General features: G+C 42.0%; 2 gene segments (V, D, J or C); both read left to right on the top strand.

The window, feature by feature from the left end:
- The first annotated feature begins 6616 nt into the window (after window positions 1-6616).
- Window positions 6617-7136, top strand: LOC118851002. The segment is given in 2 exon segments: window positions 6617-6692; window positions 6811-7136. Coding segments are annotated over 2 exon segments (402 nt in total).
- A 6822-nt stretch (window positions 7137-13958) lies between these two features.
- Window positions 13959-14396, top strand: LOC118851001. The segment is given in 1 exon segment: window positions 13959-14396. A coding segment is annotated over 1 exon segment (438 nt).
- The last annotated feature ends 2489 nt before the right edge of the window (window positions 14397-16885 follow it).

The raw sequence follows: 16885 nt of genomic DNA, 5'->3' as shown, positions 1-16885 counted from the left end.
CTCTCTGAAGCTTTACAAAGATCCTCTCACCCATTCCCACTCTACACCTGTGCTTCCTGTGATAACTTCATCTTTCTGCTACTATTTCTTTCTACTGTTCTTTGTGGCATACTAAATTTTTGGTTCTGTTATGTTTTGTGGGCAAACTCTGCCCTATATCTTAATCTAATTTCTCCTATTTTCTTTCTGTCTTCACTTCCTTGCTTTAACTGAAATATGGTTCTCTATGATGAAGACAACACATCTTCTCTTTGGCTATTCCTTTGGAAGTTTTACCTTCTCACTCTCCCCTTGACTCTATGAAAAAAGGACAGGGAATAGGCCTCTTTTTAATAATCTAATGCAAGATCTGGATTCTCTCCCTGGTCCTCATCTTTTGAATCCTAGGCTCTTTCTGTCTATCTTGTCTTACAATGCCTCAAGCTATCCGTTGCCCCCTCTTGACACTGACCCTCATTTTATCTTCCCAGATGACTTTGACACCAGGTTCATATTTCTTCTCTACAACCTGTCTCCCGCCATCATCCTCACTGGTTCCAACATTGTCATTGGCAACCCGTCTCATGATCCAATCTCATCCCTCCTTGGATGGCTTATTTTGTTGACTTGACAGACCTTTGTCTCTACTCCACCTCAGGTGTACTTCAAGAAGATGCTATACTGGGCTGCTACAGGGCACTGCTTCACTTCCAGTATTTCAACTCTCTCCCCTCACCACCTCATCTGATCTTGGCACCCTTACTTTCCAACTTTCATTCAACCCCATCATGCACTAAACCAGTTCTTTACTGATACTGAGACATGTTTAAGTACTCAACTTTTGCAATTACTCCATCTACTAAACTCTTTCCAGGCACATTTGAATACTTGTTCATTGTGGATTCCAAGGTGAGCCATTAATGGTGCCCTAGCCAACACTTTGACTCCATTACCTATCTGACTTGTCAGCATAATGCACACACATACAAGATGTATAACAGTACATCACACATAGCATGTGTTTAATAAATATTTGTTGAATTATAATAACGCATGCTTTAATGTAGCGAGGTACTAGTGGGGACTTTCTTTAACAATATAGATTACAATTTATGGTATTGAGAGAGTTACCTGGAAGCACAAGAGGTGAAGTGATTTTTCCTAGAGTCATCCTACGCACATGAATAGACTCATACACACTCACATACACACACACATACAGAAACACAGAAACACACAGAACACACACCCAGTTGTCCCTTGTCATTCACTGTGGTTAGGAGTACAGGACCCATGCAAATGTGAAAAACCATGAATAACTCTAGGCCCCACCAAACCTTTATTTTTAATAATTCTGATATTTATTTAACACAGAAAACAAATAAAACAATACCTTGCACCTATAAAAAGTACAGCAGCACTTAGAGTCTTCAAAGTATTGGATGTAGCTGCAGCAACTTCTTCATGGCTTTCCTTTTATGAAAAGCACATGATACAATCACCACTGATTGACAAAGTCATGTGCCTGGGTCTGGAGGGTAGAGAGACAAAAAATATGTGTCTCCAAAGATCATGATTCTTTAGTACAATGAAATTATTAACAATATTTAACTATTTATAAGAAATTTATATATTGATACTTATGTAGTAAATGATAAAATAGATTAAAAACAAACAGTATTTATGCATTTATAACTTATTAAATTTTCATTTTAGTTTTCTGTCATATGCTGAAAATGCCCCAAAATTCCCATTTAATTATCGTTGGCCAACCCAATGAATAACCAAAATCACAAATGTGAAACCTGGGAATATTAAGGCGTAACTGTGTGTGCGTGTGTGTGTATGTGTGTGTGTTTGTGTTTTTGCACACCCACTACTGAAGGAAGCTGGCAGAGGACAGCAAATGATTCTTTTGGGGAGATAAAGTGAATGGTGGGTAGGAGAAAGAACTAAATGGTGATAGAACTAGCACAGATAGAGACTTGGGTCCCATTTGCCTTTGTATTGCACAGATTTCTGAGAAAAAGAGCAAGGGGAAAACCGATGTATATCTGATGCTGGGAGAGGGTAACCCTGGTGACTTGTTCCTGCAATCATGGATTAATTTCAGCCACGGATGACAAGGATGTCCATGGAATCTATGTAGAATCCTGAGTGAGAGGGGAGATGATAAAGGAAGATCTGATTGGCCGCATTCTAGAGGGGACTAAAATGGAATCTGTGATGAGCTATTAAAGAATATTAGATAAAGTGCTGAATTCAGGAAACTCTGTAATTCTTTAGTAGGAAATATGAACAAGGATGGTGGGAAGATGAAATGGAAGGGTCATGTGAAACCATGCAGACATGTCTGTGTTTGTCATGATGCAGACAGATGGAGTCAACCCATTAGATATTTGGGAATGGGACCTTTCTCACACTGACCACAACTCAGTCCAAATTTGGATTCCTTTAATTTCCAACAGAAATCTCATCTTCTACAAAAAGATTTTCTCAATTCCTCATGGTTATAGTGACTACCTTTTCTTAATTATTTCCTATTCATCCTGTATATAGCTTGTTTGTATATCTGTTCCTATGTTGTCTCTCTCTTTAGATTGTGAGCTCCTGGAGGGCAGGGATTGTCTTTTGCCTCTTTTTGTATCTTCAGTGATTATTACAGTGCCTGGCACATAGTAGGTACTTAATAAATGTCAGTCAATGAACAATCATTTAATTAAGCTCTTACTAGGTACCAGGTACTGTGAAGACTAGTTTAGCTCCATGTTGCTCTATAAAAGGCTAAGAAGAGAATAACACACAAAAAAGAGGAATGACAGCTAGTGCATTTCCAAGGATTGCTTAGGTGGGTGGGGTTGGGGGGAAGGGAGACTAATAAGGGCAGTGACATCACAGGTAAATACCACTCAGTGAAAACAAGAGATTCCCAGTGCCCTAGCCTTCACACATGAAATGCCTCATGATCAACCACAGTTCACACAGGCATGCCCCAATTGCAGCTCTGATCCCATCATGGGCTCCAGTCTTTTCTACTGTGTGGTTGTTTGTCTCCTTGGGATGGGTGAGTCTGGGTCAATGAGAGAAAATCCTTGACCTTCACTTGCCAGGACCCAATTCAAAAGCTTTTCTTCGTGGTTTCCTGTTTATCTCCCAACTTCTGTCTCCTTCCATCACAGATTTCACAGATGGCAAAATTACCCAAACCCCCAAATACCTGGTTACAGTAGCCAGGTAGCCTGTGGTACTGAGATGTAAGCAGGATCAGGAAGAAGACAATATGTATTGGTATCAACAGGAAATGGGACAAGAACCAAAGTTAATGTTATTCTATCATAATAAGTATATGGTACAGATAAACAACAGTTTTGACAACTATCATAGTAATTCCCTCCGTTACCTTGACATCATATCTGCAGACCTTGGGGACTCAGTTACATATATCTGTTCCTGTGGCAGCATAACACAGCACTGCAGAGTCACCTCTTCTCTTGGCACAGACCTTCTGCAACCCCAACAACCCAACTCTACTATCAGGGAACTTGTACGTGGCTTTTAAGAAGTTCAGCCTATTTCCAGGGCATGTTTGTGGCTGCAGCTACGAGAGAGAAAGAGAGAGAGAGAGAGACAGGGACAGAGAGACAGAGAGGGAGACAGAGAGAGATAGAGAGACAGGGAGAGAGAAAAAGAGAGAGAGAGAGAGAGAGAGAGAGAGAGAGAGAGAGACAGAGACAGAGAGATAGACAGAGACAGAGAGAGACAGAGACAAAGACAGAGAGACAGACAGAGAGACAGAGAGGGAGACAGAGACAGAGAGGGAGACAAAGGGAGACAGAGAGACAAAGAGACAGAGAGACAGAGAGAGACACAGAGGGAGAGAGAGACACACACAGAGAAAGAGAGAGAGAGAGACAGAGAGATAGAGAGAGAGGGGGGAGAGAGAGAGAGAGAGAGAGAGAGAGAAACAGAAACAGAAACAGACATAAAGAGAACACAGAGAGAGAGACAGAGAGAAAGAGAAGGAGACAGAGAGAGACAGAGAGACAGAGACAGAGACAAAGACAGAGAGACAGAGAGACAGAGAGGAAGACAGAGACAGACAGACAGAGAGGGAGACAGAGAGAGACACAGGGGGAGAGAGAGAAACAGAGATACAGAGAGGGGGAGAGAGAGAGAGAGAGAGAGAGAGAGAGAGAGAGAGAGAGAGAGAGAGAGAGAGAGAGAGAGAGAGAGAGGATGAGAGGACGGGCATTAACCCCATAAACCCTTAATGAATTGGCATGAGCATGATAGGCACTTGATACATGATTATTTCCTCCCTGCAAAGAAAAGCTTTTTTTCAAAGGATAGAGAAGACATATTCTCATTTGTAGGCAGCAAAGAAAAAACTAGTAGATGGAAAGAATGAGATTAGAGAGAGAGAAAGTTAGGGGAAGATAGAGGAGGCAATCTTGTGTAGAAGATGGGCTCTGTGCAACCATTCAAGTTTGAGTTTATACTTTACAACTAAGCTTATACTTTAGAGTGCCAATTCTATTTCCTTTCTGAGGTTGCCTGAGCCATTTCTAGGGGAGTCCCCAGTCTCCACAAATGGATTCTTAACCAATTTGAGCCTGATTACTCTAGCACGGCTGTGTTAGACACGGATTACTCCAGATCTTAAGAAACAATTAAAGGGTCAATACAAGTTTCCAAAGCTTTTGCATCAGAATGTTATTGGAATATGTTCTCTGCCACAAATGAAGGCAAACATCTTTCTCTTTGGTCAGGGGAACTTTCATTTTTGATGCTCCTGAGCCAGAGGATTTTCCATGGCTGCTTTTTTTTTTTAAACTCCACTCTGTGCATTTAAATTCTTACCAGGAACAGCTTAAGTTTTGTTGTCGTTGCTGATGTTTTAACTTTCAGTTCTGTAGCATTCTTTGATCCTTCCTTTCCCCCATTTTTTACTGTCCTGTGCTATGATATAGGAAATTTCCAATGAAAAAACTTTTTTGCCAATTCAGATTAGCACCTGACCTACATTTCTAGTCCTAGTGGATTGTTTGGGGACACCAAGAGGTGAAGTACCTTGTGAAGGGCCACACAAGGGGCAAGTGTCAGAGGTTAGACTTGAACCCAAGGCTTTCTGACTCCCAGGACTGGCTCTCTAGCCACTAGCCCACCCAGCCTTTCTTCTTCTCTCTTGTAGCCGAGAAAATGTATTTTGTTTTTGGCTTTCCCTGCCAGCCTTATCTTGCATTTTAGTGACATTATTCTGTACCAAGCCCAAAAATTTCCCCCATTACTTTAAAATAGGTTATTTCTTCAGGAAGCCTCAGTCTTTGTAAATTGTAAAGAATTTTACAATTAACTCCCCACTCCTTTGCCCAAGAGTGTGTTTTTGGGCAGTGGTGGCATAAAACATTGTATATAATGGCACATTTTTGCTTGTGTTTTGCATGTTAAGTTTTACTGATTTTTTTTCTTTCTGTTTTTGTTTTTATTTTTTTTAAATTCTTTGTTGTAAGGAAAGGCTCTCTGGGAGCAGGAAGGAAAGGAATATAGAGGGAAATTTAGATGTCAATAGATACCCACAATGGGCTTTGGATGTTTTCATGAATATTTCTACAAAGCAACTAAGTGGCACAGTGGGTAGAGTGCAAACCTGAAGTCAGGAAGACTCATCTTCCTGAGTTCAAATCTGGCCTCAGACACTTTCTAGCTTTGTGACCCTGGGCAAGTCACTTAACCCGGTTTGCCTCATTTTCCTCATCTGTAAAATGAGCTGGAGAAAGAAATGGCAAACCACTCCAGTATCTTTGCCAAGAAAACTCCAAATGGGGTCAGAAAGAGTCGGACACAACTAAACAACAACAGATTTGTACAAAAAATGAAACGAGTTATGCAGACAAAAACTCAGCCATGAAACCTTTGTTCAAAGATCTAAAGCTAGAAAGGACCTAGAAAGGATAGAAGGAAACACATATTAATTAAGTGCTCACTATGTGCCAGGGACCTTCAAATACAAGCAAAAGAAAACCAGCCCTTGACCTCAAAGAGCTTATGTTCTAATGGGAAAAGGCAATTTCCAAAAGGGAGTTGAGAAGTGGGGCAGGGAGGAGGGACAGTTTATCCGGAAGCCAGGAACAGGGCTCGAAGAAGAAGGAGGACCAGACAAGTCCCTCCACAAAACAAAGGCTTCAGAAGGAACCTGCTGTTAAGTAGAGCTCAGATTTCACTCAATCAAAGCCCTCATTTTGCAGATGAGGAAGCTGAGGCCTTGGACAGCTAAGTGACTTGTCCAGGGTCACATAGAGAGTAAACATCACAGGCAGGGTTTGAACCCAGGCCCTCTGATCCCAGGGGCAGTACTTTCTATAGTATGATGCTACCTCTGACTTTGTTGTTTGCTGAGCACGTCCCATAAATGCAACCCCATACATCCATGGCTGATTGAGGGGACTGCTCCCCTTCATATCTCAGATGCTTCACCCTTGTTCTGGGTAGTAGGCCAATCCCTCCCTGTGTACTGAGGTAGAGAAAGACCTTAAGTCTTTCTCAACAGACAAGCCACACCTAGTGTGCAGGAGGAACCCAAGAGCCCTGAGTCCTACAGACACTTGAGCCCAACAAACCAGAGCCCTGGCCAGCGGAGATGTCTCACCCCTGCCCTGATGCCACCATGGAAACCAGACTTCTCAGCTGTATAGCCATTTGCCTCCTGGGAGCAGGTAAGTCCTCAGCCCAGAAGAACAGGTCAGGCCTGAGTTTTGAACTCTTCTCTTTTGGCTGCAACATCAGATTTCCTCCTGAACTGAGTCTCTGAGCTTCTTTCTCTTCCCCTCACAGGTCTGACAGATGGCATCGTTCTCCAGACCCCAAGATACCTGGTCAAAGGCACAGGACAACCAGTGGAACTGAGATGTGACCAGGACCAGAATTATGATACGGTGTACTGGTACCAACAGAAACTAGGACAGGAGCCAAAGCAACTTCTCTATTCCTATAAGTTGTCAGATATTACCAAGGAAAAGGGCACCTCTGATAACTTCCAAGCCAGCCGGCCAAACATTAATCTCTGTTACCTTAATGTCAGTTCCCTGAGTTTGGGAGACTCAGCTGCCTACCTCTGTGCTGTCAGCATACACAGTGCAGTAGAGTCCCCTCCTCTCTGAGCATAAACCCCACTCTTAATCCATGCCCAATAACCAAGTCTTGTAAGGAGTCTGCTCCATGCTACTTGGATAGGAAGTTGGTTTGTGGTTACAGCAGCCTCTTTTATAAAAAGCAGTTGGGCATTAACCCTTAAAAGCATGGGTGAGTCATGTGGAGCACAATCGATAGAGTTCCAGGCATGAAGTCAACATTGGCTACTGGTGAGGTCACTCTAAGCTTTGGTATCCCTGAGTATAGTGATCGAGAATTGCTGTGGGTCTGGGCTGGGCAGCTAGGTGGTACCGTGGTTAGAATGCCAGGTCTGGAGTCAGGAGAACTCATCATTCTCAGTTCAAATCTGGCCACAGATACTTACTATCTCTGTGACCCTGGGCAAGTCACTTAAACCCTTTTTGCCTCAGTTTTCTCATTTGTAAAATGAGTTAGAACAGGAAATGGCAAACCATTCCAGTATCTTTGTAGAAAAAAAAACACCAAATGGGATCAGGAAGTCAGACACGACTGAAAAAATGACTGAATCAGTTGGGTAGACAGTGAGTACTGGATGAAAGTGCTAAGGGAGGCCAGAATCTGATATCAAATCAAGCAAAACAGGAGGGCAGAGTTTGTGAATCTCAGAACTAGAGAACATCAGAGACAAAAGAGCCCTAGTAGATCACAGATTTAGAGCTGTTCAGTACCTTAAATGTCATCCATGGGGCAGCTAGGTGGCACAGTGAGTAGAGTACCAGCCCTGGAGTCAGGAGGACATTAGTTCAAATCTGGTCTCAGACACTTGACACATGTACTAGCTGTGTGACCTTGGACAAGTCACTTAACCCCAATAGCCCTGCCAAAAAGCAAAAAAAAATGTCATCCACCTATTGCAACCTGTTCCATTTACAAATGTGCAAAATGGAAGCCCCCAAAGATACTAAAATGTCTAAGATCACAAAAAAAGCTATTTATTGTCAGGATTAGGGTGAGGACCTACATGTTTCTATTCCCAGTGTGGAGGGACCTTTCCATTCCTTTCCATTCCCACTCAAGATGGAGTGGGGCAGGGACTGGAGAGGAGGGAAGAAGAGTTACAGTTTATCTCTGCAAAGGAAGCCAGGGAAAAGAAATGAGTGCTTTAGTGGAGGAACACACAGGAAAATGTTTCTCAGTTAATACGTTTTGGGAAACTGTAGGGAGAGCCTTCTCTCTCTTGTGCAGTACACTGTAGACAAGGTTATAAGGAATATGGTTAAGGTAAGGGCAATGCAAAAAAGTCAGGAAATGAAACCTGGTATAGACATGGAGAGGCAGGCTGGGACCAAAATTGGGGTCAGATAACTGCCTGTCAGAGAGTTTAAAGTTTATCCTCCTAGGCACAGGAAGGCCACTAAAATATTTATTAGCATAGAAATGGGGAGGGGTGTGTCTCAGGGAGAGGAACATTTCAGAAAAGATGAGAAGAGATCAAGCCCACAGTATCAGTCTGTTTCCCTACCAAACACAAGAACCAGTAAGAACCCTTATAATGTGTGTTTTAACTGGTAAAGTATCTCCCCTCCATTTTCCTGTGAGATACAAAGCATCTAAATGGACATGGGAGTCTATAGGAAGTGTCATGTCACAGAGAGATGCAGCCAATTGCAGACTAGGAAGCCTCAGACAATAGTTATAGTCTAGAAACTGGGAGATACCTCACTCCTTTCTTGCCAGCACCATGGATGCCAAGCTCCTCTGTCATGTGGCCATTTGTCTCCTGGGGGTAGGTGAGTCTTGGGCACAAGTGGGAAATCTTTGTCTTGGACTTGCCAGACTTGGCTTCTAGGTGACGTCTATGATTTACTCCTTACTCCACAGGCCTTGGAGATGCTGGAGTCTTCCAGACCCCAAGAAGCCTGGTCACAGAGAGGAAAAAAGTTGTAGTGCTAAGATGCGACCCAATCAAAGGACATAATTATGTTTATTGGTATCAACAGCTCCCAGGACAAGAATTGAGATTGTTGGAATATCGTGACAACAATCAAGTCATCCATAGTTCAGGGATGTCCAAGCCCCTATTCTCTGCTGACTGGCCCAGAGGCTCACTCTCCAGTCTGAAAATCCAACCTGTAGAATTAGAGGATTCGGCCCTCTATTTCTGTGCCAGCAGTTTACCCACAGTGCTGCGAATTAGCCCATCTCTATGCATAAATCTTCCCCAACTCAGAAAAGGGAGAAGTGTGGATTGGGCATGTGGATGGGGATGAATCACTAAGAAAAAATTCTAGGTATCTAAACTAGTCTTGGGCTACTGGGTCCTGGAGGAGACAGAGAGGGAAGTTGAGGAAATGGGAAGGTTTGGGATTCAGTACAGTGTTAGGTGCTCAGTGTTAGTGGTAGTGGAGCAGCTAGGTGGCAAAGTGGATAGAGTGCTGACCCTAGAGTCAGGAAGACTCATCCTCCTGATATCAAATCTGGACTCAGACACTTCCTATCGGTGTGACCCTGGGCAAGCCACTTAACCTTGTTTGCCTCAGTTTCCACATCTGTAAAATTAGCTGGAGAAGGGAATGGCAAACCACTTTACTATTTCTGCCAAGAAAACCCAATATGGGGTCATAATGGTTTGAAAATGACTGACTAAATGCCAACAATAACAATTATTGTGATAAGGGATTCAATATTGGGGTTCCGTATTCAGGACTGTTATTAGGAGATATGCACCAAGGATTGCAAAATTTTCACATTGATGGTGGAAGCCCCAGATATCTTCACCCTCAAATGCCTGAAAGCATGACATCCAACTAAGCAGATGCTTCTCTTTTGATGCTATTGACCAGAGCAAAGAGCTCCCCTCTCTTCCCCACCCCATAACTCTGAGTCAGGGGCACACAAGTCAGAGCCAGCTCCTTGGCTCGATCCCTTCAGTGACTTATTCATTTCTTTCTCCACATGGGGGCAGCAGAACATTTTTAAATGAATTGTCTCACTATATCAAAACTCTTACATTTCCATTTTTATAGATCATGTATTGTTTCCAGCTAGAAGGAACATCAGACACCATCTGGTACAACTTTTTAATTTTATAGATGAGGAAACTGAGTCCTCGACATCTAGTGACTACAATCCCTTGCTTCCAAATGGTCTTCTCCACACTACTCAAGACAGTCAGTTTGCATATTTCACTCTCAACGAGATCCTGGCTGTTCAATCATTTTTCTTTGTCAAGTCATCCCTCCTTCGGCCGAACCCAAAACAACTTTATTTCAGTTGAAATCTACTTCCTCCAATCTTGGTAATCAGTAAAGACATCTCTTTGTTAGGCAGATTCTCCTGAATTATTTGCTAACAAGAAAAGAAAGGCAAGAGATTCCTTACTATTCTTCCTCTTAATTCTGCCTATGAGACTGGCATTGCTTTGAGTTCTGGAACTTCATACAATTTCTCTGTCAATCAATCAATGAGCATTTGTTGCAGTGTCTGTGATAAGTGCTGGTGAGAAAAATACAAGAATGATATATTTGAATGCAAGGATCTTACATATGATCAGGAGAGACAAACTAAATTAGCACAAGGTCATTGCAGAGAGGGCACTATGTAACTTGGCGGAATCAGCTGAAAACTTCAGGGGTATATTACAACTGTCTTTAAGTATTTGAGGGGATGTCATATAGAAGAAGGAAAATGTATATTTGCTTGACATAGAAAGTAGAACGAGGGGGGCAGCTTGGCGGTAGCAGTAAGCAGAGCACCAGCCCTGGAGTTAGGAGGACCTGAGTTCAAATCCGGTCTCAGACACTTGACACACTTACTAGCTGTGTGACCTTGGGCAAGTCACTTAACCCTAATTACCCTGCCTTCCCCCCTCCAGAAAAAAAGAAAAACTCTGTGACTCTGGCAAAGATAACTTTCTCCCTCTGGGACTGAGTTTCCTCCCCTATAAAGGTGGTGGTGATGGTGGTGGTAGTAGTCTTGGATTAAGTGATCTTGAAGGTATCTTTAGGGTTTAAGTCCTTTGATCTCTTTGAGTGTGCTCCTAACAATGTTGGTTATGGCCAAGAGGCAGATATTGGAGGGATACCCAGAAACTTTCTGTTCTGTAAGTAAATATATAACAACAACAACAACAACAACAAAATAAATGCAAAGTGATTTAGAAAGGCAATACCATAGAATGAATTAGGAAAGTCTTGAAGGAGATGGAATGAGTTGAGCCTTGATGAAGTTCCAATGACTACCACAGATCCCACAGCTGATACCATTTATGTTTACAAAGGGACTGAAGTTTCCCTACCTTGTTCCATAGAGTGTGTGTGCTGTTCTCTGGAGATGTTTGTAAGACTGTGGGAGTTGACAGAGTTAGTGACATCAAAGATAGATCATGCTTATTCAGGCCAGGTGATCTCAGATCTCTACTTCCAGATACCAGAGCCCTGAGCTGGTGAGACGATCCACTCCTGCCTTGTCCCTGACATGGGTGTCAGATTTCTTCACTGGTTTTCCATTTTTCTACTGGGAGCAGGTGAGGTATGAGATCACTGGAAACCCTATGCTTATCAGACGTTGGCTCTCCTTTTCCTGACTCAATGCTTCTATCTCCTTCTCAAGCAGGATTTACAGATGCTGGCATTGTCCAGGTCCCCAAGCATCTTATCACAGAAACAAGAAAGAGAGTGGAACTGACATGTCACCCCAGTTCTGGACATGTTAGCCTTTGCTGGTACCGACAGATCCCATGGGAGGGAATACAGTCTCTGGCATGCCTCCAGAACAATGTGGCTTTTGATACCACTGGATTGCCAAAAGATCGATTCTCTGTTGAGTGGCCTAAAACATCACCATCAACCTTGAAGATCCAAACCACAGAGCACAGTGATTCTGCTCTCTATCTCTGTGCTAGCAGCCCAACCACAGCACTGCAGAGTCATCTCCTTTCTGTACGCAAATCCTCTTTCTTTTCCTTCCATGCTCTTCTCTAGCCCTGGGCAGGGCACCTCCTACTTCCTCCCTCCCTGGAGGAGGAAATGGGGTTGTAGCTTCAGCTGTGCCCCAGCCTCTTGCAGAGGCTGGTAGAGCACTGACTCTTACAGAGTTTCCTCATCTGTAAAATGAGGTGGACTGTTTGTTACATGGCAACAGAGGTGCCTACCAACTCTAAATCTCTGGTTCCATGAAGCCTTGGTATCATGCTCCACAAAAGGGACAGCGAGCTTTTAAGTGTTGAGATTGTGGGTTACCCTGTCAGGGGTGGCACAGCTGACTCCCAGTACTTATTAACCCCCAAAGGTTTAGGCCTTTTTTTATTTGTGATTAGGATTTAAGAACATCTCCTCTTGCATCCTCTCCTTCTCCACTCTCCCCCTCATCCCAACCTCTTTACACAAAGCTATTTATGACACATTCTTAGGTCAGTCTTCCCAAGGCTACTAAATAAATGTCCCTCACCACACCCAAAGCCACAATTGGGGAGAGCTGACTCTGTCTCTGACCCAACAAGGGATATTTAGAAGATGCCTGCCAATACTGACCATGGCTTTGCCCACCTAGCCCACCTCTATGTCATTGGCAACCGAGGAACTCATTCCTCTTGAGCAGTTAAGGAACCTGGTTAGGTTTCATCCTCCTCGTGGCCAAACCCCAGTTAAGCCTATAATCTCCCCTAACTCCTCTCCCAGCCACTGCTACTTGCCCTAGGTGCAATAAAAGGTCTGACTATGGATTATTAGCTAGGATTATTCAATTAACGAATGATAATTAACTTCTTGCTATGAACAAGGGACTCTGCTGGGCATTTAAATGCCACAAATGACTAGAGACAGAAATAATGGAAGATAGAAAGGCTGATAGGTGACACACTGGATTGAGTGTTGGAGCTAGCCAGGATGACCTGAGTTAAAATCTAGTCTCAGACGCTGACTGGCTATGTAACTCTGGGCAAGTCATTTAGCTTTTATCTGCCTCAGTTTCCTTACTTGTACAATGAGGATAATGACAGCATCTACCACTCAGGCTTGTTGTGTGGATGAAATAACACCGTATTTTTAAAGTACTTTGCAAACCTTAAAGTGCCATATAAATTCTAGCATATAATGAATACAAATTCTCTCTCTCTGATGCTAGGGAGAGTTCTCTAACAGAGGTACCTATTATCCCTGGGACATGGGCACATTATGATAATCAACAAACACTTAGTACATGCACTGGGAATACAAAGACCGAGAAAAACAGCTCCCGTCCTTAAGGATGTTACATTATAAAAGTGTGAAAAAGACATGATATATTTATATTTCATAAATACTATGTGTCATTTGATTGCCACAACAATTTAATGAGATATGTAGTGTTTGAAGAAGGGGAAGTGATTCTGCATTTGTGAAGAAAATACTGACCTTCCTGACCCTGAATAACTGTGATAAGGGGAAGAGTTGGTAAAAGCTGAGTTATAATAATGACAAGGCTAAGTGAAGTGATACAGAGTTCCACTAGAGGGCAGAAGAGAGCTTCTTCAGCATTCTATAGAATGCATTGAAAGAAAAGAACTGGCATTTCACTTGACTCTCAGTCTCTCCTTAGGGGAAGGAGTGCAGCCAGTTCCAGAAGATGCTGAGTCTTCTATTGCTTCTAGGACCCAGTATGTGCCAGAAATCCTCAGGAATTGGGGAAGAAATCATGATGGTGTGAAGCACATGCTCTGTATGAGAGTGAGAGCATTGAGGAAGGGGAATTGTGTGATAAGGAAGATTTGGACAGCAAGAGAGAGAAATGGGGTCTGAGGGATACTAGAGAAAAGAAAAGGATAGAGAAAAGAAAAAAAATCCCATCAAGGATATTTGACTGACAGCTAGCTTAGCTGCTCCGGCTAACCGATGTTGTTCTTTACCTCTCCAGGTTCTGGGCTTGGGGCTCTCATCTCTCAGCAACCAAGCAGAGCTATCTGGAAGAAAGGATCATCTGCACTGGTCCACTGTCATCAAATTGATAGCCAATTAACCTTCATGTACTGGTACTGTCAGCTTCCCCAACAGAGCTTGGTACTGATTGGCACTGCGAATGAGGGCACCTCAGGCACCAATGAGAAGGGTTTTGATGAGTCCAAGTTCCCCATCAGTCGTCCAGTTAAAAAATTCTCTACTCTGGAAGTAATTGATTTGAGTCCTAAAGACAGTGGCATTTATTTCTGCAGTGCCAGTGACACAGAATGTGACTTGAATCAGAGACTAGAACAAGAACCATTCCTCTTTCTGTTCCCACAGGTGGCTTATCTGGGGGCCTTGAAGAAGGAGGCAAACTACAGTTTTGGGTGAGACAACAAAGTACATTGGAGAATCAGCAGATGAGGTGGGTGTAGGCAATCTTAATTCATCTAATGAAAAGAGTGCAAAATACTCTTGGGAAGACCATGAAGGAGTCCTAGGGATTTGACATAAAAATATCTCCCAGAAGAAGGCTAAGAAACAAACAGTATACAATTCCCCAATAAACAAATGGTAAAAAGATATGAACAATTTCCAAAAGAATAATTGCAAACTACCAGGAACTTTGTGAAATATTTCTCCAAATCTGTACTAATAAAATTAATGCAAAATTAAACAACTCTGAAATTCTATCTCAGGCTCAACAAACGAGCAAAGATGACAGAAGATAGAAATAGTGTTAGAGAGGCTATAGGAATACAGATGCAGGAATACTATTGATAGAGCTGTCAATTAGCCCATCTTTTCTAGAAAATAATTTTGAATTTTGTGAGAAAAATCAAGAAAGTCTTCATATACTCTGACCTAGAGATCCACTGAAGAAAAACTTATATCTTAACATAGGCAAGAAATGACTTCATAGGTATCATGAAATATGATGGGATAAGCCACATAACTAGTTTGTGACTCGGAAAGGATATATTTGGTTCAAAGGGGATATAGTAACACTGAATCTTTTTTTATATTTTTAAAGAAACACATGTCTAACAAAGTAGCAAAACTACTCTTCTGATTTCCAGCTTGCCATGAAGTATGGTTGGAGCAAGGGTAAGTTCTAATGATTCTGGTATATTGGACACTAGGAGGTACTATTCTTCTACTCAACTCCAGGGTACTTTGTAGAGGAACAGGAAAATGATACTGGCTCTGGTCTAAGCAAAAGTCAGACTCCTCTCAACTGGACCTTGTATCCATGTTTGCATTCAACTACTCAATTAAATGGAAAGATCCCTGAGAACTTTACACAAACAGTTCTCTGCCTCATAAACAAGAATCAATGTCTACAACTGGTTCCCCAATCAGATCTAAATTTATTTGGGAACTAGTGAATAATTAAAAGTGATTGTAGTAGATCCTTTATTTGGTAAATCTTTCACTTCTCAAGATCCAATACATTTTTTTTGTAAAAAAATGAGGAGTTTGGAGAAACTTGCAATGATTTTTACAAATTGTTACAGAGCAAAATAAAGCAGAGTCAAAATAAAAATAAGCACCTTGACTACCAAAATATAAATGAAATAATCAGTAAAAAGGATTTTGATTGCTTGGTAATTGAAAATTCAATACAGATCTCACAAATATTGAAATATCCCCTTTCAAGGCAGAAAAGTGGGGGGCTACTATTAAGGAATTGTGTCAACTTCTGGTGAAAGATAGACTATTGCCAAAATATTGTCAAATCTGGTCACTTTATTCAATGTTTTTGTTTAATATTTTTATTCTGAGTTCTATTTCACAAAGGAGTGTTTAAACCAAAGCCAGGGAAGTTTTTTTTTAAATGGCTGTGATAAAAAGAGAAAGGATGCCAAATAAACTATTTTTTAAAGAGACAATCAACTTGTTTTGCCTGGACCCAGAGGATAGAAGTAAGAATATTGGATGTAGTTGCAAGAAATCGAATTTGGGCTTGAAGAGGAATGTGCTGCCTTTGGAGGTTCCCCCTCACTGTAGACTTTTGAGAAAAATCTGAATAGCAACTTGCCACACACAGAGGAGATTTTTGTTGTTGTTCTGATATGGTTTGGACTAGACCTCTGATACATCCTCCAAGTCTTAGATTCTATGACTCTGCGATGCACTTAAGCCCACGGACAATCAAAATAAATTTTTTCTCTGAAAGACCTTCACCTTCCACAGAGATCATACATTGTCAGATTTATAGTATTATGCCAGCCTACCTCCCCTTTCCCCCCCACCAGGAGAATTCTCTAAGCATTTCTAGAGGAAAACAACAGCAAATGCAATATTCCCTTTATGTGATGAGAATTACACTATAGAGGACAAAGAGCCCACCTGGGAGCTGGGTTCAAGTACCTTGGAGTTTCCAAAACATACTGGCCATGTGATCCTTGACAAGCCATATAAAGTTTCAGTGTTCTACTGTTAGGTGCAAAGAAGGTGACAGCCTGTATTGGCAGAGAGAGTTTCATCATAAAGTTCCTTATACAAATGGCATATTCAGCTTTAGTTCCTGTCCCTATGCCTCTGGTTAACTCCACCTCTCCTAGGGACTTCAAAGTCCTCCAGATTTATAGTGTTACCTTAGGGTTGAAAGTACTTGGGATCACTAGAGAGGAAACCCATTCTCCTTGATGTGTACAATTCACAGAATTCCCAACAAGATTAAAGGTCAAAGTCAAGGTCAAAATCAAGGTCTAGATTTACTCCTTCTTGACATGACTACCATTCTGCTCCTCAGCTTCCACTGCTCTTGTCTTTAGGAATTCAGCATTGTTTAAGAGCTCCTTCTTTGGGGAAGCTAGGGGGTACAGTGAGTAGAGCACCGGTCCTGACTGAAGTCAGGAGGACCTGAGTTCAAA

This window comes from Trichosurus vulpecula, chromosome 5 (genome assembly GCF_011100635.1).
Source record: "Trichosurus vulpecula isolate mTriVul1 chromosome 5, mTriVul1.pri, whole genome shotgun sequence".
In the NCBI taxonomy this organism is placed as follows: domain Eukaryota; kingdom Metazoa; phylum Chordata; class Mammalia; order Diprotodontia; family Phalangeridae; genus Trichosurus; species Trichosurus vulpecula.
Note: the sequence above shows the minus strand (reverse complement) of the source record. Positions and strands in the feature narration are given on the sequence as shown.